Below are 25,923 nucleotides of genomic sequence, written 5' to 3' on the forward strand. Positions count from 1 at the left end.
CAGCCGGCGGGAAAACTTCCTCCCAGAACTTTCAACAGGACGTTACAGAATTCACTTGACCATACTGGGAAAAGACAGTGTTCAGTTCGTTTTTGGTCAAGGTTTCTGGCAGGTCCCGTATAAATATTCTTTTATTTGTATTATTCATTTTAGCTGGCAATCATTTAAAAAATTTTAGTAACAATTATAAACGTAACGGAATTTGAGGGTTGAGGTTATGTTAGTGCAGTATTCCAGTCCTATAAATTCAAGAGTCACGAGTCTCTATAGTAAAATTGGCAACGTGGCAGTAGCGTCAACAATCGTGGTATGTAACTCGAGGTCAGCGTAAGTTATTTGTTTTTTATTTCGTGTGGTCAAAGTTTCAAAAAACATCGAAAACTAAGCATTCTCCTACTGTATTTTAGAACTTTTCAGGAAAATTCGAAGTTATAAGGGGCTCGGTTTACGATTTAGATCGAAGACTTTAATTCGTGCCTGGCCCGCATTTTTCTGGCAACAAATGCTTCTCTCGTTACTCAAAGAATTTACAAATTTTATTATTAGTTTATAATACTTAGGGCTATATCCACCGTGATGCTTGTTGGCGTAGATTGACCATTTGAGTTATTACTATTTCTCAAAATTTATTTCACTTAATGCTGGTATTTCCTTGCGAAGAAGATGCAGTGGTGCTAAATTCTGGGAATAATAAAGGCACTCTAAAGTATATTATGACGCTTTTAGTTGTTTTATTCCATTTCTGACCTGACATAAACATAAAAATAATTATATAATATTGTACAAGTAGTTATTTCCCTACCTAATCATGTATATAAAATATACACTAAAATAATCATATTTACACGACTTGACCCTTATAATATTTGCAAAATTATGTTAGCTTTAAGGGCATATTGAATCCTCTATCTGCAAACATGTTCATGTCTCATCACGTTTGCGTCAGGCGGAAAACTTGACCGACGCGCGCTACTACTGCTACCTTACCACGTAACATCACATGCTCGCTCCAATTCATCGGCAAGTAATTTAATTATTGCTATTAACTACCGCACCTATCTACATAGAAAAAATACTCTTCCCTAAAATAATAATAAATGGCTTACTCACAACCGTAGCTTCGACCCGTGTGTCCTTAAGACACCTTAAAAATTAATTTGTACATTGACGTTCGCTAAAGCATTAAAACGTCGGTCAAATTCTCGTAAGCAAAAAGATTATGTGGGCTACCGATTTGAAGCTTCCAGCATCTCCAGAAACAGTTTATTCATCGGGACTAAATCCTGGGAATGGACACCGCACCAGAACTTGCGTACTACGAAATCGGCTTGACGAAGCGCTGGCAGGCACAGCAATAGCTGTTGGATTTGGTGGAGAACGCTGCTCGGCCTGAAACACGCTCCTTTAGGACTCACCCTCAATTTCACCAGGCAACCAACACACCTTAACACGCTCATGGCGTCACCTAGGGAGGAAAGCAGGCTGTCGCGAAACTTCTTCAGCGAATGATACTCATCCAATTTGGCATCAGAATTTGTTAGGACCAGCGCTTTGAGCAGATAGTACTCTTCCTTGAGCATCGAAAGACCTTCGAGGCGTTCCACCATGTGAGCGCACTAAGAGTTGATTTTAAAATATAAAAAAATAATAAGAGACGGCGGAACCTACAGTTTGATAGAGTTCAAGAGCGCCGCAGTCCTTGGACTGCTTTTCATCTAGTGTGAAATCTGTGGCAAACTTTAGTCGCCCTAAACTAGCCATTGGAAGGCTGCGAAATGCCAGCGTTAACGTCAGGATTTCGGCCCAGGTACTCTGAAGCAGACGCATTTGATCGTTCAACGACAGATCCAGGAAACCTTAAAAGAACGCACATCGAAGATGAAAAACGGGAAACATCTCCAGTGGGACTAGAATGAGAGGAAGGGTTAAGAGGTAAATGTAAAGGATGTTGTTTTCAGAGGAAAATTATGATTGCTTGATCTCAATGAGAGGAAGAGTAGATATAAATGAGTGTTAACGAGGCTGTCAAAAACAGGGATGACTTGTTACCCCCTAATCGTACTTACCAGGAATCTGTTTGGCCCACCCAATAATCCCCACTAATTCACGGTCATACAGATCACTCAGTATCGCCAAAGTCCGATGTTTGGAATTTTCAAGGGTAGTGTTAATTTCCAGACATTCTGGCTCGCAGGCGATGAGCGCTTCAAGCATTTTTATGTCTGAAATTACATTTTCCACGTAAAAACACTACATGCTGAATAAAGAGATGGGAAAAAACATTAGATGCAGATGTTAATGATTTAAAAGAAACCCGAAAACGGGCGATAAAGAGATTAGTTTAGGGTGCGCATTAGCATTATCGTTTGCATCTATGCGCAACTTTATGCAGACCCATTTTGTGGTCTCCACGTGTCTGCACTTTACAGGCTAATAAAGCCTTTACGGGTGACCATTAACCGGTAATGAATCCTGGCTTCTCGATTTAAATTTATTGTCTTTTAATGATAATGATTTAATTCAGATAATCTATCTTTGATTCATAATGTAAATATAAAAAACGTGTCGTCGCACGTCCCCGTTGCTCACCTGACTCAATTAAGTCGCAAAGTTTACTATTTGTGGAAAATATTTAAGAAAGTTCACTTACTACAGTTATCATTATTTTTTAATTTCTATTATTTAATTTGGTCGCTACATTAAATGCATCTCTCTACACCATTATTTTTTTATTGAATTCAGAAGGTTTATTTAAATTTTTACATTTTTTCGAACACCAATTACGTCTACATTTGTCAATAAGTTTATGCCATATCATCACATGCACCATCCTTACGCTGCTATTCTTTATTCGATCATGTAAGACAAAGATCAAGCAGAAGATTAATTACTAAAATATTCTTTGGCGCGGAAGGTCTATTTCAATTGCTACAATCAATTAAAATCGCAACAACTTTGGATACCATTTTTATTTCCATTATGTTCAGTGCACGCCAATGGGCTCACGACTACGTCATGGCTTAAAACGTCTCGGCACACTAAAATTCTTGAGAAACCTTAACGCAATAAAAACCAGAGTCGTAGCAAGTTAGTTTTGTTGCATTCCCATCAGGTACAACTGCCCTGCACGAAATTAACGAATATTGGACCCACATGGACTAGGTCTACGTCCCTGACTTAACTTAGCATAAAGCTTCTCTTTAATCAAAATATGTTTCGTGGTTTTGTTGCGCAACAGCCAGTGGCATAGCGCATTTCACTTGAGTAGATTTTAATAAATATTGAAAACCCGATTTTTTGCTACACAAAACTAAGAATGATGACTAAGACTCAACAAATTGAAAGGTGATATTGAACGCCACTGACTTAGTAACGGGAATACAAAAAATATGTTTTGATTAATTTTACTTCATAATAAACGAACAGCAGCATTAAAATTAGACAATAAGGTCGCTAGTAAATTTAGTCCACAATCCATCTTTCAAGATAATCATCTGTTGTTATCTGACCGACTATGGATGTTCGAAGACACTAGATGGCGCTATGAGAACGTTCAACTACACCAACGATAAATGTACTTTTCGACTCACCCTCAAGCATAATATGAGGCTTCTGTGCAGATACCACTTGAACCTGATAGGGACTATCGGGATTGCGGCGATATTTCTGCCTACCACCTCTGACCCTGTCCAATCGTACCCCTTCCTTCAACATTCCTGAACGGAGGCACTTCCGAAACCTGCAAGCTTGACACGCTTTTCGCCTCCTTTTGTTGATCTCGCAATCTCCAGAAGCTGGACACGTGTACTCGATATTACCTGAATATTCCGAAAAGTATGACTTATTTCCAATTAGTAATTTGGTTGGGGTCACCTTGAATCGTCCGCTTGAAAAAGGCTTTACAGGCTTCGCACGAAGCAACGCCGTAGTGGAAACCCGAGGCAAAATCCCCACACACAAGACACAGCCGCTTGGGGGCGTCGTCTTCGTTTTTTATGTCACTCTAGATGTAAAGAAGAAACATTTCCATAAACTTGTCAAACAGTGTCAATGTTAAAATTTGACAAGTGACAAATTTTACCTCGCAATGGCCGAGGCCCGTTTCGGTGTGCGGCTGCGTGGTTGACGAACAATACTGCCTCTCCGGACTATCGGGCGATTGCATTCGCGTTTCATAGTGATCCCTGAATTCTAGTCGCTGTCAAAAAAAAAACAAGAAATACACATACGGTAAAACAAAAAATTTAATGAAAATGCGGACGTACGTCTGAAGATTGAATAACGTTATCGCTGATCAGAGTGGTGGTAGTGGTGGGCGAGTAGAGGTCGCTGTTGGATGGCGAGCACTCGCCGAAGGTGTCCAGCTCTTTCTTGATTGGCTGCTGGATGTTGGCCGCGGGCGCCAACCCTGGATCTGTCATTACTGACACCTGAAATATATCAAATATACTCGTTTAATGATGTCACGATATGCGAACAATAAAACGTGGTAGACTTAGATCTGGTCATCAAGGAGGCCAACTGAGAGGTTAAATATTATCCAACGTTATTAGGCACGGTTCTTGCAATGTTGCCAGCAATTTTATTACTCAAAATAGAAACTTACAAGGTCCGCCGCTGGTATTATATCGTGTTTCCGCACAGCCGTCATCCGGTAAGTCAAAGCAACAAAAAAAAGCAGCATGCCAACTTGGTGGCCTTGACTGAGCTCTGGCTCGTTTTTTCGCTCATTCTCTTTGGTTCAAGTGCAAGGCCAAGTGCATCTGTAATGAACGCATGTGCTGCCACCATCAGCTGGTACTTAGCGCGTCCACATTTACATGATGCGCTCGTCAAACCGATTTTTAATATCTCTTGTTTAGTTTTAGTTGGTCGGAATGTTAGAAATGATCCGAGGATTTCTCGTGGTAACATCGTGAATATTAAGCCTTGGTGTATGCTAAATTCTAAATTGAATGCTGATAAAAATATTTTTTCGCAGTTACTTAATGTCAAATCTATAGAAATAGCAAAGACGCATCTCTCCTGTGATGTGAAGAGAATTAGAGCTTTCAAATTGATGACACCGACCGAAATTATCGCTATCTGTTTACGAAAACAAAACCAATTTACGCGGTTTGAGGTTATTTATTGTAAATAAAGAAATGCAATTTAATTTAACAGAAGTTTTGCTCAACACACAGGCGGTGTTCTTAATGGCTGGTATCGCCATTTGTGCTAAAAAAAAATTGCTATTTTCACGGTACTACTCACTGCTACTTCTGAAATTCATCAGCATAGATAGTTTATTTGAATCTTTATATATTTTTTTAAAGTATAAAATGGCGGCTGACGGCGATACTTCAGTACATTCTCAATGACAAGACGGCCATTTTAATCTACAAAATGGCGCAAAATTTAGGAATACGTTAACCTCTATTCTTTGATTGACAGCGTCGTCGCCAAGACAAATTATAAACACAATACAACTGTCAATATAAAATGTCAAGGTTAGGTTACTTTAGGTACATTTTCAATGGCAACTTGCGCCATTTTAGGTCAGTGAAATAAACTCTGTTTCCGATTAGCAGCGTCATCGCGAACTGATAAATGATAAGCATAACATAACCATAAATCAGAGCTGTTGGTGTTAGGTCATTTCCTTATGTTTTGCGTTAATTGTCGATTTAAAATGTCGGTATAGAAGGACATTTTTGAGAATTTGCTCCCGTTTTTTGAGCAAGTAGACTTCGGGTTATATTATCGATAATCTACATGCGACCTATGGTAATACGAATATTATTAAGCGGCCCTGGGAAATTCGCCCCGGTCCGCCAGCTTAAAATATTTATATTATTCAGACGCATTTTAATACTAACAATCGGCTGCATTATTCACGATTCGCATAGTCAATATCACGTATAAATAGACTGAAATCTAGCGAACTTGACCTAGACGATAATATTTCTCATAGTGCCTCATTTATGAAAAATCTACGCGTTTTTGTCCATTTTGCGTAGGAATTTGAAAGTGTCTGATGAAATTTTTACAAAAGTGGCAACACGGGTAAGAGTGGTGTTTGAGATTTCCTTACGAATCGCCAATCTCCGGATACAGTGGTGTATCAAAAAATTAAATTTTTTTATAAAAACCTGGACACTAAAAACAAAGGTAATAAGTAACATTGTAGTACAATCCCTTGAGGGACGCCTGTGGTGTCTGATATTTAGATCGCATTGAGATTACGATATTTCTGAACTTTTCGCACTTTTACGGATCAAAACGACGGCCCTCGGTGACGTGTCACATAATAAAATTTCATCAAAAACGTGGAATCGTAATAACAAAGTGAATGTAAAATTTGAGACGCATCTGGTTGGACTTAAGCTCAAAATTGAGACGCTCAGGGGCACGTCAAAAATCTAAATTTCAGGAAATCATATAGCCCCAATAAAAAAAAACAAAGCTAATGTGAAACTTTATTATATTTCTGCAACGTTCCGTGATCCTGAAAATAAACAGGCATGGAAGAAGCAACACTGATAACGCTCAGAAATAGAATTTAAGAATGTTTGAATTAGAGAGAAATTTAGAATTAGGGAAACACAATACGACCATACACGCCAATGAGTTTTATGCCGGATAAATTCTTAAGAATTATAAACTTATACCTAGTGCAATTTACGACTTGGACCGAAACATTATAAGTAGCATAGAGGACACACATTTATGGATACACAAAACGAGAAAATTTAATATCTGCACTCAGCGCAAAAAGACCCACTTTTACTCTTAGTAACATAACTCGCTATTACGTCTTGATTAGGCGAGAGTCAGTGACGTAGTTGAGATGTATTTGCTGACCCTCGAAAAAAAAATCTACAAGGAAACATCATATAATTTGCGAATGAATTAGAAAAAAAAAACAGTAATGTACTAATGCAGCCATGTAGACAACGCTGGAAAGAAAGGAGCATTTTAAAAAAATTATAGAAATCAACTAGTTCACCTGCGCCATTCGAGTTTTTGCTGTGAATAATCTTTGAAAAATTGTATATTTGCAAATCCTGTTATAAATAGATTTGACTAAATTTAGGCGTCAGGGCTTCTAATCTAATCTGTCTACTCTTTAAAGCCAGGAAAATGTCGAAACTATTCCGTAGACAAATAAAGTACTGACCTGCCCAATACTTATTATAGTGGCTGATGTATGAGCATTTGAAGTACCTATGATGCGCAAAATGATACTTGAAATAACAGGATAAATTTAATTAAACTGGTTGAATTTATAAACAAAAAGATTCAAGATACGAGTTTCTAGCATGGGGAACTCATAAATCGTGATAGAAACAGGCTTGGTTAATTGAGAAAACACTTGGGGTTTCAAGTAGTTTTACGATGCAAAATATTTTTTTTGGTTTTTCAGTAATTTCAAGGAAGCCGAAATTTTCGAATAAATTTTTTCCCGAGATATGGTAAAAGATGGATGAAGGCTGAAACTACTTTTCCATTCCAGTTTTCATAAGCTTGAACACCACAGTCTCGGTCTCGTTCTATGACATTTCGTTTGTCGAGAACGGTAATATTTTTTTTGTTTAATACAGTGCTGATAGTTTATGTGTCGACTTTAAGACAACTTTCTATCGCGAATTCATTGATGTATCGTATTTAGGAATTTACGCAATATTTTGGTTTTTCATTATTAGAGCTCTAAAAATGATGAAAAACCAAAACATTGCGTAAATTACTAAGTGAGATAGCCATCGAGGCAACTTGGACAGTATTTTTGCAACTTTTGATTGGATTCTCAAAAGGCGTCGCAATACATTAGTTTGGCATTAGCCTTGCAAAGAAAACGTCGTTAGGTCATGTAAACAAATAATCTAAATTAAAATGATGATAAACCGATATCAACTTTTCAAAATTTCCCGGATTTAAACATACTTCCTTTTACGAAACAACTAGTTTCCACACTTCCCGTAATATACAAGTATTCGCAATTCCGGTTATATCCAGTTTTGCCTAGTTTTTGTTTAGCTTCTAATCTAATCTGCCCAATAACAGGTCTATACATTTAGCAACTATTAGGAATTTTTCATAAGCAAACAGAACGTAGGTACTGACCTGCCTAACGTTGATTATAGTGGCTGATAAGCGTATTCCAGTGTGTGCAAAGTAATATTTGCGAACAAGATAAATTTCAACTAAAGTGGTTCAGTACGTGAATTTTGGGAAATGTGTCGTTAAATATTTACTATGGCTTTGTTTGTTTTAGCTTAACTATGCAAAGTCCTGACCTGCTTAATAACGCTGAGGCAATAAACCCCCTCTGCTACACAACGCGATGCGCAGCACACCTCCATTAGCATTGGCCTTGGCAATGAACACTGCCGCCCACATCACAACTTCCAAAGCCTAATTATTATGCACTTAAAAACCAGGAAAAAATCTTTAAACTGGTGTTACTCAGAGGTAACAATAATACGGCTTATGTACTCCAATTTTTATCTAATCAGCGACTAGACCTTGACAAATGGCATTGGAAAGGTCATGGCAGTTAACTAAAACGCGTCCTTATCGCTATGCAAAAGCGAAAATAGCGTCGTGGGCGAGTTATGGGGCCTAACGGCCCCCGCGCAGCCCTGACCTAGCCACTGCGAAGCGGCGTAAGTGCCGCTTCAATTGCGTGGCGAAAATTGAATCGTAGAAAAATGATGGCCTTGAGCCGCGGACTATTACATACATACCCACATCTATAATTAGAAGAGTAACTATACACGAACGACACTCTAGTCACATGTCAGTCGCGGCCGGCTGAATAGAAAAAACTGACCTGCGACAAGCCCGTACCTTTATATTTATCCGAGTTTTGCGCGGTTGACAAACAATGATGATGATGATGAATGCAAACGATTTTACAGAAAAATTACCTAATAGTTAATCAGAGGTGGCCACCGACTACCGGCCACCCACTGACCACCCCTATGATTAAGCGAATACCTACTATATTCTGCATCCAATAGTCCATGACGAAACTGTGACCAAAGGGCAGTTGCGCGCACTGGTTGAAAGCGGGCGACAGAGACCAGCGCGCAAAAAAAAATAAATGTGTGCTCGACCGGCGATTATCGAATATTTACTGAAGAAACAATTCGCATTCGCGTGCAGCAGCCAGCAGGAATAGAAACCGAGTAACCCATATGGTGTAGAGCCGGCATTAGGCAGGCCGCGGGATTAGGCACATCGCTCGTCGATTTATAAACATTTATTAGTTTTATGCAGTTCGACGATGGGTCAGAGGCGTCCGCTCGCGATAGTTTGTTGCTATTTTCTTTAATTTTTCAGCTACTCGCCACAAACTCTCCCTGTTTAAGCTTATACTCAGGTAGTCGCATTAAGCCTCCTCGCACACCGGATTTACTGCCGTTAGGGCATTAAGTTAATTCAACGCTCAGCTTGTCCCGATCGTTCTTTTGGTACTGAAAATTTGAGAAATTAACTCTGAAGAGACATTTGGATGTGATTGATGTTACACTGGCACAGTGCCACTAGACCTTGAAGGTCTGATTTAACGCAGATTAACCCTCTAGCTAGTTCGTATTTTGTCCGCTCGAGTGAGCACTCAATTCTTATAGTTCCGGATTGGAAATTTCAAACTTCGAGAACGCTGTGTTGTCTAAATAAATCAAATAACAAAATGTAACGTCGCTTGAAACTATAATGTCAATCTTTGTCAATGTCGATTCAGAGAGCGCTGCTCCAAGTAAATAAATATGTCCTCAATATGACATTAAATGTCAGTTTTATTAATTCCTCATTTTGACCGCGAGACAGCGCACTTCTTTCTTGTAGTTTTCGATTGGGAATTTCAACTGAGGGCGTTGCGGAACGTAAGTCATCTACATTCTTTTACAATATACTGGTCGTTCTATGTTAACCTTAGTCTGAAAAAGTAGGAATAAATGAGAGTGCTCGAACTCGATTCAACGGACCTACATAAGTGTTGAGGTGACTCGTTAAAGTATTGGCAACATTGGTTTGGGGCGTACATGCATGGCGAGGTACAGGTGTAAGCGGCTTTTCTGCCTGAGTCCGCTCGAGCTCGCCCGTGCAGCGTAAAAATTCGGTAGAAATTCCAAAAACATTTTTAAAATTTAGTAACTTCAGAGTTTTTAAGTTCCTGACAGATACGAACGCCAATTATCCGACGTTTTGGTTTAACTTTTACTCGGATATTCCAATTTTTAATCTTTCCCAAAGCCTTCCTGGCAGGGGATGATTTCAGTTTCGAGAGGTACAAACATTGTCACCTCCACACGTCAGGCGTCACCGTTGATATCGTCTAGATATGTTGCGGCAGTATTGGCGGCTTCTACGCCAATGAGTTCGGAACATACACACTCAAAAACGGAAATTTACTGATAAAACGCAATACCCAACGAGCAAATGCCGCTGAAATTGTGCATGCACATCCTTAGCAAATACGCGTTTTAATCTATTATAGTTATTCATGGCCTATACCAACATTGTGGTCCGCCTTCAGACCAATAGGTGGGCTGGTAGGTAGCCGCGAAGTTCAATGTCAAGGCCAGGAATTGAATTGCAAAAAATTATAATATGTACGCAGCGTGGGTTGCGAGGTACCACTTTTGCGGGCTTATTCGCCCGAGATTTTCAGTCGCGAGAAACACGAAATATTATAGAAACTGGATGACTGGCGGTTGTTCATTTTATCTGGGCGGCAAATCTGTGGGATTAGGCGGGAACTACGTTAGCGAGATAATTGGTTTTTAGTCTGAACCTAAATTAGTAGTCGTCGAAAGTATCTAAAATTTGGTAGGACCAGTAGTTCTATTTTTGAGTCTGGTCAGACGAAGAATTCCCTCGGAATAACGTCAAATCAACTTCTATATATACAAGGTCAATTTACACGTAAATTAAACATAATTCCATGGGGAACAAGCCCAGGGGGCAAGTTCTTGAAAAGTAACCTCGCGCAGGCGTCCAACCTGCAACCACGCTACTGCTTATAGTGGCACGGTGGTCATGACTATTGGTGTCACGAACCATTAAATGGTTCTTCTTTTAGGATTGCAGCAACACTGATTCTGGAACAAAACACTTCCACGCCTATGAAATGACAGATTAGATAACAACGTACTTGGGAAAGAAAGGAGCGCCCAAGATTCAAGCATGCTACTGAAAATGCTAGCAATTTGGATGGCTGTGTGGATGATTGGTATCGCGAACCGTTAAGTGATTTTCCTTTTTGAATTCGAAAAATAGTTCATAGGCGTAGAAGTGGTTTTCTCTCACATATTGAATTTGGAATCAGGGAGTAAATAGGAAAAATGGAGAGTCCAAGATACTACCACACCAATTAACCACGCTAGTAATTTTGAACGATACACGTTTTTGTCGATCAGGGTTGGAAAAATATAATATTTAAAGATATGAAACTAGTGTAAACTACAATATAATATAGTGCCACAAATTATACACACAGCAACAATTTTCATTTTATCGTTTACTTTATGCAAACCTTTATTACATATAACATGAAGCGACCGACCGCCACTATCACTAGGACAAGTATCATTTCAGATATTTTCAGACAAGATCTGCGTTTTGCTCCTTGCCCCCTTTCATCAATTTCAAGTTACAATTCATAAATAAAATATTATAAAATGTTGTAAATTCAAATCTCAAAGTTATTTAAGATATTACTTACAACTTGCATGAAAAGATACAGTTTGATTGTGGTAATAATGTATAATAGATATTATTGGTATGCTGTGGGCAAGCATAGCGCCATCTTAACGCTAGTAGACGAAATTGGCCATCTAGACGTTCAAAATTTTATTGTATTTTACTGGATTATTCTATAATTTGTAATGTTTGGAAGAATATAGTGGTGCCCTATAACATGTATAAAAACGTGTCTTGTATTGCGTTTTATACATGTTATATGTGTGTTACATATTTTAATCGTCGTGTAAAAGACATCTATACCATGACTTTATCAGCATTATATAGCATTTATTGACCTTTGCTAGAGGTTCTACATATTCCAGCATTAGAATATTTCCAAAATTTTACAATAGTAGAAGCACATATATATATATATATATATATATATATATATATTTCCGCAGCTTTGTTGAGTAGTTTTCCATACAATGTTCTAGAAACGTTGGCGAAACTTGTTTTAATTTTCAGAGGTATTATGTTTGAAACTACTTGTATAATGCCAAATAAATTGAGAATATTTTTCAAATGCCTGAATTTTCTTCAAGTTTTAAAAAGGTTTGGATGGTTTTTATGGATCTTTGCAGCTTACTGCTTAATCTATAACCTGCTACAACAATAATTGTAAAAATGCCCATAAAAATTGCATTATACATACTGTCTAAAGCAAGTCCCAAAACTTCTTTGACATTGAGAGGGCGTTTTACGGAACTCACTCAAATTTCGAAATTTTTAAGACAATTAACTACTGGACATGTTGTCTGAAGAATGAAGAATTTCTTCAGCTACACCTTTGGCTAAACCACAAAACTTTCACAGCATCAATCATGTAATTTTCGGGGACTTCCGAAGCTAATTTTATTACGGAGAAATTCCCTTCTCATTGAGAGGGATAGGCTTTAGTAGTATTTCCATGGTTATCATTCTTATGTTGTTAAATGAGTAACAATATGACTAGCCTGATTCATAACCTAAGAAAATCTACTTAAATGCTATGTTACATCTATACTATATATTTTGTAATCAGATTTTTGAAATTTCATTAGATATATCCAATAGACCTCTGATGAAATTTTTACCTATTAAAATACTTTAAAATCATTGAGAAATATCTTGCAATACCTCAAATGTGTATGCTAAAATATTTCAGAGATCTACATCTCAGATTTACTGAGGTTTTTTTGGATAAAGTTCATATAAGTAGTAATGGATTTTTCAGATGTAGGCGGCGATGGAAATTCACTTTTAACAGTTAAAACGTATCGCTTAGCATAGTTTTAACTACTAAAGTGTAAACATAATCTCTAAACTGACTTTCGAAGGTTTCTGTAGCTTTCAACCAAAAAATGTCTACTCGCATGTTTCTACAATTTTCGTTAAGCTTAAATTGACTACGAAAGCAGTAAATAAGGATCGGGAAAGTGCGATACACAACACCAGCCAAAATAGGTCCTACTTTCTCTGTACTTACCTAATAATAGACCCAGGTTTTGAGGGATCAGCAGCTCATATTACGGCAAATTCATCGATCAGCCAAATGTAGCATTGCGGAGTTCGAGCTTCATGTAGTAATTTCTTAAAATCTCAACTAAAATTGCCCTTTAAATTGGTGAAAAGCAGTTAATAATTCTTTGGAAAAACTATCACGGTAGGAACTTTCACGAATTTTATGTTTTGACGTTTGCCGAAAGACCGACTTCCCTTAATATTGAATCTTACTTATAGATGGCGCTAGAAAATTTATTCTGTATTCATTGTCTTGCTCAAATTCAATGTTTTAGACAATGAGGGATAGACTCGGAAGAACAAAGTATTTTTTCCGAGATGAAATCTGTAGTTACAAAAACAGTGGTTATTTTATCTCATCAATAGATGCGGATACCAATTTTTGAGTATTTAATTCCTTCCAGCCATCTCTGTCTTACTCTAACTAAATAACTAAAGCAAAGACAGATATATTTGCACTTGCTTCAACTTTTAAAAATCTCCAATAAAAAGTGAGGTTATAACTTCTCAAACATCCAATGCCCAAAACAACCTTACCCTAAAAATGTTTCAAGTTTTAAGTCAAAATTGTTTTCCAACAGCTTAAAAACGTACCTACAACTTTTAAGAAATGAGCATTGCATCAAAAATCCCCTTGCCGGTGTACATAAGTTCGGCAATTTGTGGCATTTTCGGCATCTCTGTCCTTATTAAGTAAGTTTCAACCCTTTCCGCTTTGTAAGATTCTAAACATGACTTTAGGCAAAAAATCGGCGGAGATTACTACGAAGGCACGACTAGGGCTGAAGGAAAGGTAGTTATTGTCACTGGAGCAAACTGTGGTATTGGCAAAGAGACTGTGTGGGAACTAGCAAGACGAGGGGCAAAGGTGTATATGGCTTGCAAGGATATGGGGCGATGTGAGGAGGTTAGTGAGAAATTTGTAGCTTAATAATTGCATTGGTTAATGTAAGAAAGGATACTGTCTAAGACCAATTTAAATCAGAATACTGGTAATCTTATCTAGAGATTAATATTTATGGAATAAGCGAAGAAACACGCTAAAGTCCTTAGTTATTTCTTAGGTTCCATGCAAATTAACTTTTTAGCAAAGCTAGTAATTTCATAAGTTTAAATAGGGTCTAATCTCCAGTGAGTTGGAACAAGGTACAAACTTCATATTAAAATCTTGTTCTTTTTATCCACTTTCAATATTTTTTAATTTTAAAGCTGGATTTTGTTAAATAACTAATTGTCTAAATATGCAACAATTCAGCTAAGAATATTTTTTAGTTTCAACAATCCCAAGTCTTCTGACTGAAGAACAGCCTTTTTTTTCTATTTCTGATTCTCCTTGTCCCTGTCCTATAATTTATTCTCATTTTAGGCTCGTAAAGATATAGTTTTAGACACAAAAAACAAGTACATTTACTGTAGATCCTGTGATTTAGCCTCTCTTGACTCAATCAGACAGTTTGTAAATCGTTTTAAATCTGAGGAGCAGAAACTAGATATATTAGTAAACAATGCAGGCGTCATGCGAACTCCTAAGGGATCAAAAACCAAAGAGGGCTTTGAGATGCAGCTGGGAGTCAACCATTTAGGCCACTTTCTTTTGACCAATTTACTCCTTGATTATCTCAAGGTCAGTCACTATATACACCCTTCTTTTGTTACTACCAACTATTGTAGAAGTCAGTCCCTAGTCGAGTGATAAATCTATCATGTATCTCTTATAAACAAGGCAAAATAAACAAGGATGACTTAAATAGCACTTTGAATTACAATCCAGCCACAGCTTATAAACAAAGCAAGCTTGCTAATGTACTTTTCACCAGAGAATTGGCAGCCAAATTGGCAGGTGTGAGGGTTCGCTAAGTTTAGTATCATTAGGACCGTTTTTGTGATAATTTTTTTAGGCTCTGGAGTAACAGTAAATACAGAAAATCCGGGTGTTGTGGACACGGATTTGGTGCGGTATATGGGTTTTTCAAATAACTCTTTTGCAAGCATTATTTTTAAACCATTGACATGGCCGTTTGTCAGGAGTCCGCGACAGGGTTGTCAGGGAGTGGTCTATTTAGCACTGGATCCCGCTGTAGAAAGGATTACCGGGCAGTATTTTAGGTTTGTTTCGGGCTATTAGGTGCAGGAACGATTAGATATTGAAAAGTGGGTTTTTAGTAACGTTAAAGTGGAAGAGGTGAGTCAGGAAGCGGCAGATTCGGAGCTAGGAAAGTGGCTTTGGAGAGTCAGTGAAAAGTGGACGCGACTGGCTGGTGTATAGTAAAATAAAAATTCTGTTTAATAAAGTTTTTGTTGAATTTGGCGTGGGAGTTTTTCTTTCTTGATTCCCCAAATATTTTTACCTGCAGGATTAGGGAAGCTATTTGATTACTTCTTAAGACTTGTACCCTTCAGGGAGGTCGCATTAATCTCCCCCATTTAGCCAGGCGATTACTTTTTAGAGTAGCTGTGAAAGTCCCTAGTAGCAAAAAAGTCCCTAGGGACAAACAAGACTCCGTTGAAATCAACAGTGCAATTTTCCTGTTTGTCTCATCAGATAGGATAGTTTAGTGTCTTAGGGCATTTTCTGGAAGAATCGGAGTAGGCCAGAGATAGATTAAATGTATTGATTTATTTCGAAACAAATTGCAGTTTTGCACTTCTGAAAAAACCTTGACTATTTTCGGTTATTCTTCATTCCTGCGAAGTCCAGACGCATTTTCATCGCAGTCTCTTAGGAAAACTATACCCACGGATCAATCACGGTATATAATTGCCACAATAACAGGGCCAAACGCACATCGTTCTATTGCGCCCGTATAATTTCATTCAATTTCCGCTGAACCGCCGCACCAGTCGAGGCACATTAAACTGGCTTTAGTGCGATTTTTGTCACTACCGGTGCTAAATTACACATCAAGGGGTCTTAGTGCCATGTACGAGAGCTTTTTTAAAGATTTTGAGGATTTTTCCAACAGCTGGTGGCCGTACATTATAGCCTTTGTTATTAGTTTCATATCAGTAGTGCGGTAAGATTTTATCGTGCCTACTTCGGACGATTTTAAGAAATTATTGCAATTCAATAGGGTGTATGTTGGTGGCGCGCAGTACCAAAGCAGTCATAGGATAGAAGGTAAGGTGGTCATCATCACCGGAGGAGCCAGTGGGATCGGATTTGAGACTGCCAAGAATTTAGCTGCAAGAGGCAAGTTTTTCCTGCAATATTCACGTATGTAAATCTTGGGATCAAACTTTGCGATTAGAGTCATAGCTTAATGAGTGCATGGCTTGCGCAGAATAAGAGAGAAATAATTTTAGAGCGAACAATCGAGAACGGTCCTAAACTCTGGCTAATCGAATTGCAAACTCCCCGAAACAGGGCATCGTTAAAGCGTTTACGAGGTCCGGAATTGCGACGTGCCTTTGTTAGCCAAACGGAATTGGAGGGACATGTTTGTTTGGTTTCTGGGAAAGTTGAGAGCGAGATTTGCTAGGAGAGCCTCTCAAAAAAGGGTGTTGTAAAAGGGCGTCTAATTATACTTTCTTGTCAAAAAAAAACCCTGCATTCTCAGCTCACATTTTCTTTTCCGGAGTCATCGCTGCCAATGGCGGTGCTACGGTTATTTTGCTTTTCTTCACTATTGGTAGAGCAGTGGTTAAATAATAATCTCGAACCAACACATCGCAGGCAGACAACTTTTCTCTTTTCCACCACAATTATCATGATTTTTGTCTCTCAGGTGGACAGCTGATTCTCGCAGTGCGCAATGTAGAACGAGCTAAACGGGCATTATACAAGATCACAGAGACTATCGAAACCGCTGATATCACGGTCAAACGGCTGGACATTTCGGACTTTCAAAGCATTCGCCATTTTGTCAACCAGATCTTCGGCGAATGCGACAAAGTGGACATACTGATAAACAACGCCGCAGTCATTTATCAGCCGTACATGAAGACCGCTGATGGAATTGAACACACTTTGGCAACCAATTATTTAGGTGTGTGTTACACAACTTAAGTAGATGTTGTGTTCTATATTAAGATAATAACAGTGACAGAATTTCAAAGAACTAATCTTACTCCTTTGTTAAATTCGGCCCCTTTTATTGAAAACACAATAGTTTTTCCGCGCAAATCGAGATTTTTTTAATAAATATTAGGCCCATTTTTGCTCACCCATCTGCTCTTGCCTCTCCTAAATCGCTCGGAAAATGGGAGAATTATCAACATTTCGGCGATTGCCCATTACAACGGCAGATTGAAGCCTGGAGACCTTAACGCGAACATCAAAGAGATCTTCGACGAGAAAAGCGCGTTTGCTCAGAGCAAACTGGCCTTAACGATCTTCACGAAATGTCTGGCAACATTCTTGAAGGGCACGAAGATCACCTGCAACTCTGTGAGTCCAGGCCTGGTCAGAAACACTGGCCATATGAATAATCTGCCACTGCATCAGTCATTGTGGACTAAATTAGCCATTTGGCCCTGGATGTGGTTGTTTTTGAAGACCCCAAAACAGGGCTGCCAGAGTATCGTTTACTTGGCAGTGGATCCCGGCTTGCGCGATGTTTCTGGGTTTTACTTTAGGTGCGCAAATTTTAAGGTAATAAGGTTTGGGAGGCTTAAAGTAGCAATGGGGTTTTAGCGACTGCAAGATTAAGGAGCCAGCGGAGTTGGTCAAAGACGTTTCTTTGGCACACGTTTTGTACCGGACATCGTGCACGATCGCGGATATCGATGGGACGATTATAGTGAAGGGAATGGCAAACGAGGCTGGGACCAATAAAGATAATTCTTTTTGAGTTTTTTGGTTAATAAAGATGATTAGAAGTGTTTTTTTTATTGCCACAGGACCTGTTTATTTTAAGACATTCAGCTTTAAATTGAAATCTCCACTAGAGGAGTATTACAAGAAGCAGAAAATGTTTTAAGAATTAGAAATTCCTCAAAATCCATTGGCTTTATATCTCCAGTTTGGACGTACCATCCGTCCTACAGCCTTTCGAAAGCACCTAAAACTTGATTCGCGCGAGGTGCCATCTCTGGGCAATAACTTCAGTTTTACGGTAATCGCGTACATACACTTCTTTCGTACTTATTTGGACTTTATTTCCGTCGATAAAATAACGAAAAATATGTGAAATTGTGCAAATCGTGTCGTATGAACTTCTTCTAGTCCCTGAGCTTTAATTAAGGGGGTAAGTGGGGCTGTGGCCCGTGTAATTTTAAGCCTTCCACTGTGCTATGTGTTTGATATGGTTTGACACTTTGAGGGTTTGGTATTTTTTTATGTTTTTGAGGGTGCCTCAGCATTGCAATGGTTTGAATGATGTATGAAGGGGGGGTTTTAGGGAGTAAATGTTATTAAGATTTTTCTACGGAGTTTGGCTATATTTACGTAACGTCATAGACAGCGAAATAAAGTAGATCATACTTAGGTAAGCCAAAGTGGCTCCATGAGGTGAGAGAGATGGAGCTAGTAAGGGCATTCCGCAGAATTTTGTTAAAAATATATATGAGGCATTATCATGTAAATGGTGCATTCAGATCTTTGTGGTAAATAAGTAGTTAAGAGTTTTATTAACTTAAAGTAGTGAATTTTTCATGGTCCATGAGATAAATCCAAAATAAAACCAACTTCTTCTTGTATTCAATAATAAAGCCTTTTATGGTCCGGAACAAGGGCCGGGGAATGGGGCATTTTCACGTGTCCTAAGGTATTTCATCAGATCGTGTTTCCACGTATCTCTCGTCTCGTCAGAACTAAATTCCTAAGGATCTTGTGATGTATTTTTTGTGTTTCCTCACTTGTTTTTGATTAACTATAAGTAATTTTTCTTCGGATCGTTTTATAGCTGATAAGACACCATAAATGCAAAACTGCCCGGTCACGCGTTCCCGAATTCTCCTAATATCCGCATTGGGTTTACACGAACACGTAAGCTCCTTAACCGCCCTCTCCGTCTCCGCGGGGGACTGCGGCTAAAGCAAACATCGTAAATAATAAAAATACATCAGACCCAGCTCCCGAGGACGACACACGGAGACATATAAATAAAACTAAACGCCAAAAGCACCCGGGGAATACGCGACACAAAGAGAAAATTATAACGGAAACGTATTATTTAACTGGAAATTTCGGGAATTTAAGGGCGTGATAAATCCCCCCTGATGGTCGGGGGACTTTGCTCTTTGTCGCGACGATAAATTATGCGTCTTAAGTGACCACGGAGCTCACCTAATAACTGACCGGCGTCAGGGACCTCCTGGAAATAGATAAAACGTTTGAATATTCATTACGGACGTGTTTGATCGACTTGGGGGGAAGTTAGTTCTCGGCTAACTTGGCAATTAGGCCTTATGGTAATAACGCTGGAGCGGCGATTGAAACTGACCAGAAGGCCCGCCGTATCGGTCAGAAATTGGCCCGGGGTCCTCTTTGATATCTGTGGGTTAATTGGGAGTGTCGGCCCTCTGTTTGCTTTGCCTAGATCTATCCTGTCTAGAATCTTTCAGTTACATTGAAACTTTACTTGATTTCATCCTCATTAATCATTCCACACACATAAGTATCTCTTTAACTTCAGTACAATAAGACGATGCTCTATCTGGACCATTGAGTCCATGAGAGATTCTCTCTCAAGTTCTCTATTACCTTTTTCAACTCTTCTCAGTTTTTTTGTCCGAAAAGTTGAAAACAAACTGAAGCCCCTCAGAATAAGAAAGTTCCTCGACCTATCGATCTGGCCCGGGGTCCTTAGCGTCGTTAATTACGACGCCCAGCCTGCTAAATAATTAGTGTACAGGTTGTTGTGAAAAATGCGTGCCCTAGTTAATTCGTTTAATGACTATGGTGTAGAAAGCAGCTCCGAATTGAATAATATGCCCCAGTACAATTATAAGGCTTTGCGGCCCTTAATGAGGCCCTTCTGCGGAGGATTGTTTTTGGACCAAATTAGAGAATATTTTCCAGGGTCTTTCCAAAATGAAGTGAAGTTCTGAGAGCTTACATTTCTTAGAACGACAGAAAAACTTAATAAGATAGACGCAATTGAGATATGTATAGCGCAAAAATAGTATCACTTATATGTATAGGACTTTTATTCATATCGTCTACTAGCTGTTCCCTATTAAATGCAAAGTCACCCTGTTTATCTATCTAAAGACAAGCTAGATTATATAACTTCGGAATGGGATGATATTTCCTAGCTAGTGGGTATGTGCATATTAATGGAGAAAACGGCGAGTTTTTATGTTTTTTATTGTTTTACGTTTTTTACAGACGAGACACTTGAAAAGGAGTAGCATTAAAACTCATAATAAAAACAGACAACGAATGTAGGCTCCGAGACCTTCAAATTCTCGCTACCCCGACTTCTCTTGTTGAAATTGGGTAATTTCCACGTTCCTGGATTTTATATTTTCCGGACGTAGGATGTAGTAATTCCGTTTATTTTCCCATTAATCCCGTATTTTTCTTATTATTTCTGTCTATTTCTCATTACTTCTGTCTATGGAGCGCATTATCTTCGTATTTCCTACTATTTCCGCTCATTTCCCTTTATTTCCATCCACATGTATACCATTTTCGTTAGTGGTCTCTGTCTCAGACAGACCATGTTTGGCAGCCTTCTCAACTTTAATGCATCGTAGGTCTTATGCCTTGAAGGCCATCAACCTAGGTATTTATAGGATACCTTTCCATCAGGATCCACTATTGTGGTATAATTGTTGCTTAATAATGAAATAATTGACATTTAGTGTAAAACATATGGTAAATAATATTCTCATTGATAATTTTCAACTCGGTCAATCCTAGGACGATGGCCTCTGCGGCCAACATTTCGGCTCATCCAACGCACTAGAAGAAGTGTTATTAATAAGCGGGTGACGACGTAAAAATTATAAAATGTGACTTAACAATGATACTGAGTTTTATATATATGTATATCGATTACATCTACGAATCTCTGGCGATAAAATGACGTCATAAACGTACTAACACGTGGCTTTTCATTCCAAAAATTTGACTAAATTTAGTGGAATTTCATCAATTGTTTCCCGCATTAAATCGTTGGGCTCACACATAATGAAACAGTGATGTGGAGAGAGGGAAATAAAACACAAAACTTAAAGGTGTGATTCGATTTGCTTTCATAAATTATAAACGTAACTAAAAAACAAATAACAACATATGAAATTTCTCTCGTTTACAAAAAATCAGATAACTGCTATAAAACAATAGAAAACTCAATATACAATTTTAATTATACATAAAGTACAAAATATACAACCAATTCAAACCTCTTAAACCCGACTAGGAATAAAAAATCAAACGCTGCCAAAACGACTCGGAGGACCCTGTATGAGATTTGTCATACGAAAAACCTTAATCCATTTATGTGGTCAAAAGACTACTGCAGGACCGCACGGTATTGCCAAAATTCAAAGACATCTGGCAACAGCTCGATCGTATAAATATCTATTGCTTGGCAAAAATTGCGTCTAAATACAATATTACTTTAATACCAGTGGAAAAGGACAGATCTATAGCGATTATGGCAAGTTTGGAGACCAGTGCGGAGATATCGGAGAGCGAGCTGTCAAAGTTTCATTTGTGTCAAAATGCGCTCAGATGTCTCCACCCCCGGGAATTGAGGCAACTAATGTTCCTATGGAAACCAGCGTTATGCTTTTATACTAATATTATATCATGATTGCTTCTCTGGAGGATTGTGACGTATATTCCCTATTAAAACGAAATATAAAAAATGGTAACGTTACCATATGCTTATACAGTATAGGAGGTTATGTACAGGAGATAAGGAAGTGTCGATATAGAAAAAAACTCATCATACATAGGCCCGTTTAGTGGAATCTTTGAGTTCGTTCCGGAGTTCCCCACTACCAGGCCCACTGCGTACGTAATAATATCACAAGTGTTATGCGCAGCGTTGCCAACTAGGTTCGCCCGGCTACGTTAGCGCCAAGTCTGCGCTGATCTGCGACATCCTCCGCGCATCTCTCCGCCCTCCGCGATTCGATCCGCGACTTGTGCCGCTCGTGTGATTGCTGTAGCTCGAGTCGGAGCCGAAAGCTGAATCGTGCGAGTACGGCTTTTGCTGCACCGGTCGAAACGTTGCCAAATGACTAATGACTGGGACTGTTTCGTATGGCGCTGCGCACTGAATCCGTTGGGCTATACTGGGAATTTGTCGCCTTTGATTAGGCGGAGGTTCTACATTGCCTACTCTGGGGTAGAGCTGCAACAGTGCGTCCAGAAGCATTCCCTCGTGGAAGTCTGTTTGTCGATGACGTTCCAGATTCCTAGAAAGAGAAATTTAACGCTAGGAGTTCAGGGAGAAATGTTATACTGACCTATTACTACTCCTCCTGCTCCCGTTGCAATTGGGTAGAGGTGGTAAAGGTTCCTGAGGTCTGCGAAACCTAGGAATTTCCCTCCTCATCGACCCACCAACACAATTGGGTCGATAAGGGGGTGGAGCCATTTCCAACCTCCTTCTCTCGACTTCCTCGGCAAGGCTGAGCTCGTCCTCGGCGAACTCGTCCTCACTATGCCCTCCGTGCCTCTCCAGATCGGTCTCCGCGTCGCTCAGTTCCTCGTAGACCGGATTGTATAGGTCCTGGGAACAGTACGGGTCCGGCCCTGGTGAGGAGCATAAAAATACTGGCGGGTGCTGCGATATGGGATATCCGCTGGGATAATGGATGTTATTCTTGACGTCGATCATCTGAAAAAACGGTTTGTTAGTAGGGCTAGATTGGGGTATCGATCTTAATTAAGTTGCACACGTGAACGGTCAGGGTAATCAAGTTTTTTGGCAAGTTAATGCATTTATTATCGCGGACGGACAACAATGGGGAGTGACAATGGAAAATTTTACATGCAGGGACTTTAATTGGGCTACATTGTTTCGCTTTTAGTTGGTGTCGGTGGGTAATGGCGTTTTTTGGAGCGTTTGTGCCCGGTATGACGGTTTGGGCTCATTTTCAGCTGAAGCGGAACAATTTTAGGTAGGATTGGAAATTAAGGTTGCATAAAGCATTTTCTGGTTAGAACTGAAAAACTGGAAGGAAAATGAAAAAAATTGTACCAATAACAATTATTTAATTAATGTTTTAATTTTTTTTTCAATAACTCACGACTCATCCGTACAATAGTACGATGCCTCGGTTCTTCACAAATGGCTCCTAATCATTCCTATTATTTCGACCGCGGAGTCGACTTTGCAAGTATTTCTATTTCAACCATTTCACAGTTTCTCAATGTGTTTCCACGTGTCTCCAATTCTAAGTGTTAACCTAATCCATAATTCCGAGTAAAACCCCAATCTCGATCTTTTTTAGAAGAACTCAGCACTACACAGCAGTTTGCAAGATGAAAAATTTATGACAATGGGACATTGAATTTGCCTCTCTATTTTCGTCGATTTTCTTGATATATGAAAAGGTCGCCTTTCCACGGTTCAACAATACTGCGAAATTTGCCGTTCCCGGCTAATAACGCTACCTTGACTCAAGATAAATCTGAAAATCCCTTTCTCGTTGGTGTGGATAAGTCGTGTTCCCACGTGCCTCCCATAGATATTCCAGCGATTTTTGCTACATCTGAAGTCTTCTGTTAGAGACGTCTTTCTGAGATTTCGTGAAGCAATATGTATTTTAAATTCAAAGCTACAAATTCGGGAAGATTGCTTTGTACTGATATTGGTATGTGTCAAATGTTAAGTCCCATTTTGAATTTATTGGCACATGCAAGCACTTTTTGTCGATACGTCGGTTCTCTGGTCGGCCCTGAGCACCAGTTTTTGAATTTTTGGACACTTATATACCTTTTTTGACAAGATAATGGCTAGACTTGCTTAGGGTGCGGTTTTAAATTAAAGAATAAATTTGAAGGTGTCTTCTTAAGTTTATAAGTTTTAGTCACTGGCTTTCATTGGCAGGAAGATAAAAGGAAAATGCACTTTCCGCAAAAATGTGTGGTTTGCGAAAAGGAATTCAAATGCTTTTAATTGATTCGACAGAATCTTATTCTGCACCGAAATTCGTAGAATTTCTGGAATTGTCCCGGTTTTTTTCTTGTCAGGGAGCTTCGGATATAAATCTGTTACAGGGCGCGTCAACCAGATCGCCTAAACCCTCTTTTCTGAGGTTCCAGCCATAATATTATCTTTTTTTTTTTTTTTGGATGGGCGGGCAGAGCGAGGGGAAATCTTTGAGCTACGCCTCTGTGGGAAAACTACAACACGTAGCCCAACGTGCCGTCGTATATCGAATTTAATTAAGGAAATTATCCCGGCCGAAAGATAAGGGGAAGTTTTGAAGTCTGGCGCGCAAACTTTCCGCGACTCTAAACTTGTTCGTGTATAAGTAAGATTGCAGATTTCGTATATAGTTGCAGCTCGTCACGAAAAGTTCGAAACATTAGCTCGGATTATGTCCCGAATATAAATATTATAATTACCTTATTCCAGGGAGTTGAGTTTGTGTCTCAAGAAGTTTCTTCGGGAAGTTCACTGGAGTGTGTGAATCGCGTTTCGTTCGTGCAACAATGCTCCACCTGACTAATGAGAAATCCCTGATGGTGGCTAATTACGTGAGGTTTATTACTCATCAGAAATATAAAAAAAAGTAAAACGTCGAGGAATTAAGTACCTTATTACCGCACCGACGTTTTTTCTCCCTGAGAAGATGATTAATCTTAATAAACCGTAACGAGCTGCAAAAAGGGGGTTCCAAAGTATTTGTTAACAATATTTGTGTTTAATTAAAGAAATCGCGGTTTTTGCGGAGGTCGAGGCGGGAGCGGTTAATTAGCTTCGGAAATAAAGCGATCCGAGCCGAAGGGCAATTTAAAGGGAGAAGCGATGAGGTTTGCGTTTTGCGCGAAAGGCCGAAGGGAGGAAAGGGAGATTTTATGCGGATTGTTGAAAAGTTTGTTAAATATTGAACAAGCTCATAAGGCAATTTTTCAAAAAACAAAAATTTTATTATGAAATTTTTAGTTCCAGTGGGGTGATATAAAATTTGTACGTAGTTACTTTAACTCCAAAAAAACTGCACAAGCCACTACGGAGTGTTCTGCAAGTTCAGGTCAGTTTCACTTGCGTGATCTCGATGCCCGAACAACAAAAACATTTCGATCATTTGACAAAGGTATAAACTCGTGTTTTTTGAAAATAGATAAAAATCAGCACAAACTCGATATGTTTTCGATATCGCTTTTTACATAAGCCTGCAAATAAACCCACAAGTGTCGTAACTTTTTATGCCCGAATCTCGCCTCCACTATCGCTCCTCAGCATCGACAAGTTCGTTTCCTGCTTTTCCCTCCACGCCAAATTATTTCGTGCTTTCTGGAAAATTGCGCACATGGCTCAGTTGTATATCGACAATCATATGCGAACTACAATTACCGCCCTTAATGGACTCCCCAAAGCGATTAAATGTGACTTTTAAATTTCGACACTAATTGGCTTTTAAACGTAAATAAATGTGCGATGAATAATGTTCCCAAATGATTTATTTTCCGTCAAGGCATACGAGAGATAAAATTGTCAGTCGTACAAATGAGTTTTGTAATGGGAATAAACGAACAGGCGGACGTTTGATGTGCTTTTAACTCCATTTGCAACATTTTATAACAAAGACCGAAAATAGGTAAAATAGTGGCATGAA

At 38.9% G+C, this 25,923-nt stretch overlaps 3 protein-coding genes and 1 long non-coding RNA gene across 7 annotated transcripts in view; 2 read left to right on the plus strand and 2 right to left on the minus strand.

Annotated features, from left to right (window-relative positions):
- The first annotated feature begins 44 nt into the window (after window positions 1-44).
- Window positions 45-709, plus strand: LOC136344353 (uncharacterized). Its single transcript, XR_010732948.1, has 2 exons — window positions 45-117; window positions 179-709. It is a non-coding gene; the product is annotated as an uncharacterized lncRNA (long non-coding RNA).
- Window positions 708-13,411, minus strand: ERR (estrogen-related receptor). 4 transcript variants are annotated; one of them, XM_066291701.1, is made up of 9 exons: window positions 13,199-13,411; window positions 4,266-4,430; window positions 4,082-4,198; window positions 3,874-4,003; window positions 3,591-3,818; window positions 2,067-2,222; window positions 1,669-1,856; window positions 1,444-1,616; window positions 708-1,389 (listed from the first exon to the last, which is right to left on the minus strand). In XM_066291701.1, the coding sequence occupies exons 2-9, from the start codon at window positions 4,419-4,421 to the stop codon at window positions 1,227-1,229; spliced, it is 1,311 nt and encodes a 436-aa protein (XP_066147798.1). In that variant the 5' UTR covers window positions 4,422-4,430; window positions 13,199-13,411; the 3' UTR covers window positions 708-1,226. The 4 variants fall into 4 exon arrangements, with proteins under 4 accessions (XP_066147798.1, XP_066147778.1, XP_066147789.1 ...); XM_066291681.1 differs by lacking the exon at window positions 13,199-13,411 and adding an exon at window positions 8,984-9,186; XM_066291692.1 differs by lacking the exon at window positions 13,199-13,411 and adding an exon at window positions 8,727-8,864.
- Window positions 13,412-13,629: 218 nt separating this feature from the next.
- On the plus strand, window positions 13,630-18,069 carry LOC136348295 (uncharacterized). Its single transcript, XM_066299024.1, has 13 exons — window positions 13,630-13,926; window positions 13,975-14,140; window positions 14,600-14,857; window positions 14,905-15,073; window positions 15,132-15,339; window positions 15,397-15,493; window positions 15,634-15,783; window positions 15,871-15,983; window positions 16,053-16,247; window positions 16,305-16,423; window positions 16,959-17,219; window positions 17,382-17,808; window positions 17,867-18,069. The coding sequence occupies exons 1-13, from the start codon at window positions 13,844-13,846 to the stop codon at window positions 18,021-18,023; spliced, it is 2,403 nt and encodes an 800-aa protein (XP_066155121.1). The 5' UTR covers window positions 13,630-13,843; the 3' UTR covers window positions 18,024-18,069.
- Window positions 18,070-21,357: 3,288 nt separating this feature from the next.
- pxb overlaps window positions 21,358-25,923 on the minus strand; it is a 51,554-nt gene continuing 46,988 nt past the window's right edge. Inside the window, exons 5-6 of the mRNA XM_066295392.1 lie at window positions 22,600-22,973; window positions 21,358-22,548 (exon numbers count right to left, since the gene is read on the minus strand). Of these exons, the coding sequence (XP_066151489.1) occupies window positions 22,197-22,548; window positions 22,600-22,973 (726 nt within the window). The 3' untranslated portion in view covers window positions 21,358-22,196. The remainder of the gene's footprint in view (window positions 22,549-22,599; window positions 22,974-25,923) is intronic.

Source organism: Euwallacea fornicatus, chromosome 2 (assembly GCF_040115645.1).
Source record: "Euwallacea fornicatus isolate EFF26 chromosome 2, ASM4011564v1, whole genome shotgun sequence".
Classification (NCBI taxonomy): domain Eukaryota; kingdom Metazoa; phylum Arthropoda; class Insecta; order Coleoptera; family Curculionidae; genus Euwallacea; species Euwallacea fornicatus.

Coding starts and splice junctions, on each gene's coding strand:
- ERR (XM_066291674.1), bottom strand. CDS start 8,348: ATGCTAATGGAGGTGTGCTGCGCATCGCGTTGTGTAGCAGAGGGGGTT. Junction 4,199..4,265: donor ACGTTATTCAATCTTCAGAC/GTACGTCCGCAT, acceptor TTTTTTTGACAG/CGACTAGAATTCAGGGATCA. Junction 1,857..2,066: donor GTGGGCCAAACAGATTCCTG/GTAAGTACGATT, acceptor CGTTCTTTTAAG/GTTTCCTGGATCTGTCGTTG.
- LOC136348295 (XM_066299024.1), top strand. CDS start 13,844: ATGAGCATTGCATCAAAAATCCCCTTGCCGGTGTACATAAGTTCGGCA. Junction 14,858..14,904: donor TACTCCTTGATTATCTCAAG/GTCAGTCACTAT, acceptor CAACTATTGTAG/AAGTCAGTCCCTAGTCGAGT. Junction 15,074..15,131: donor ATTGGCAGCCAAATTGGCAG/GTGTGAGGGTTC, acceptor TAATTTTTTTAG/GCTCTGGAGTAACAGTAAAT.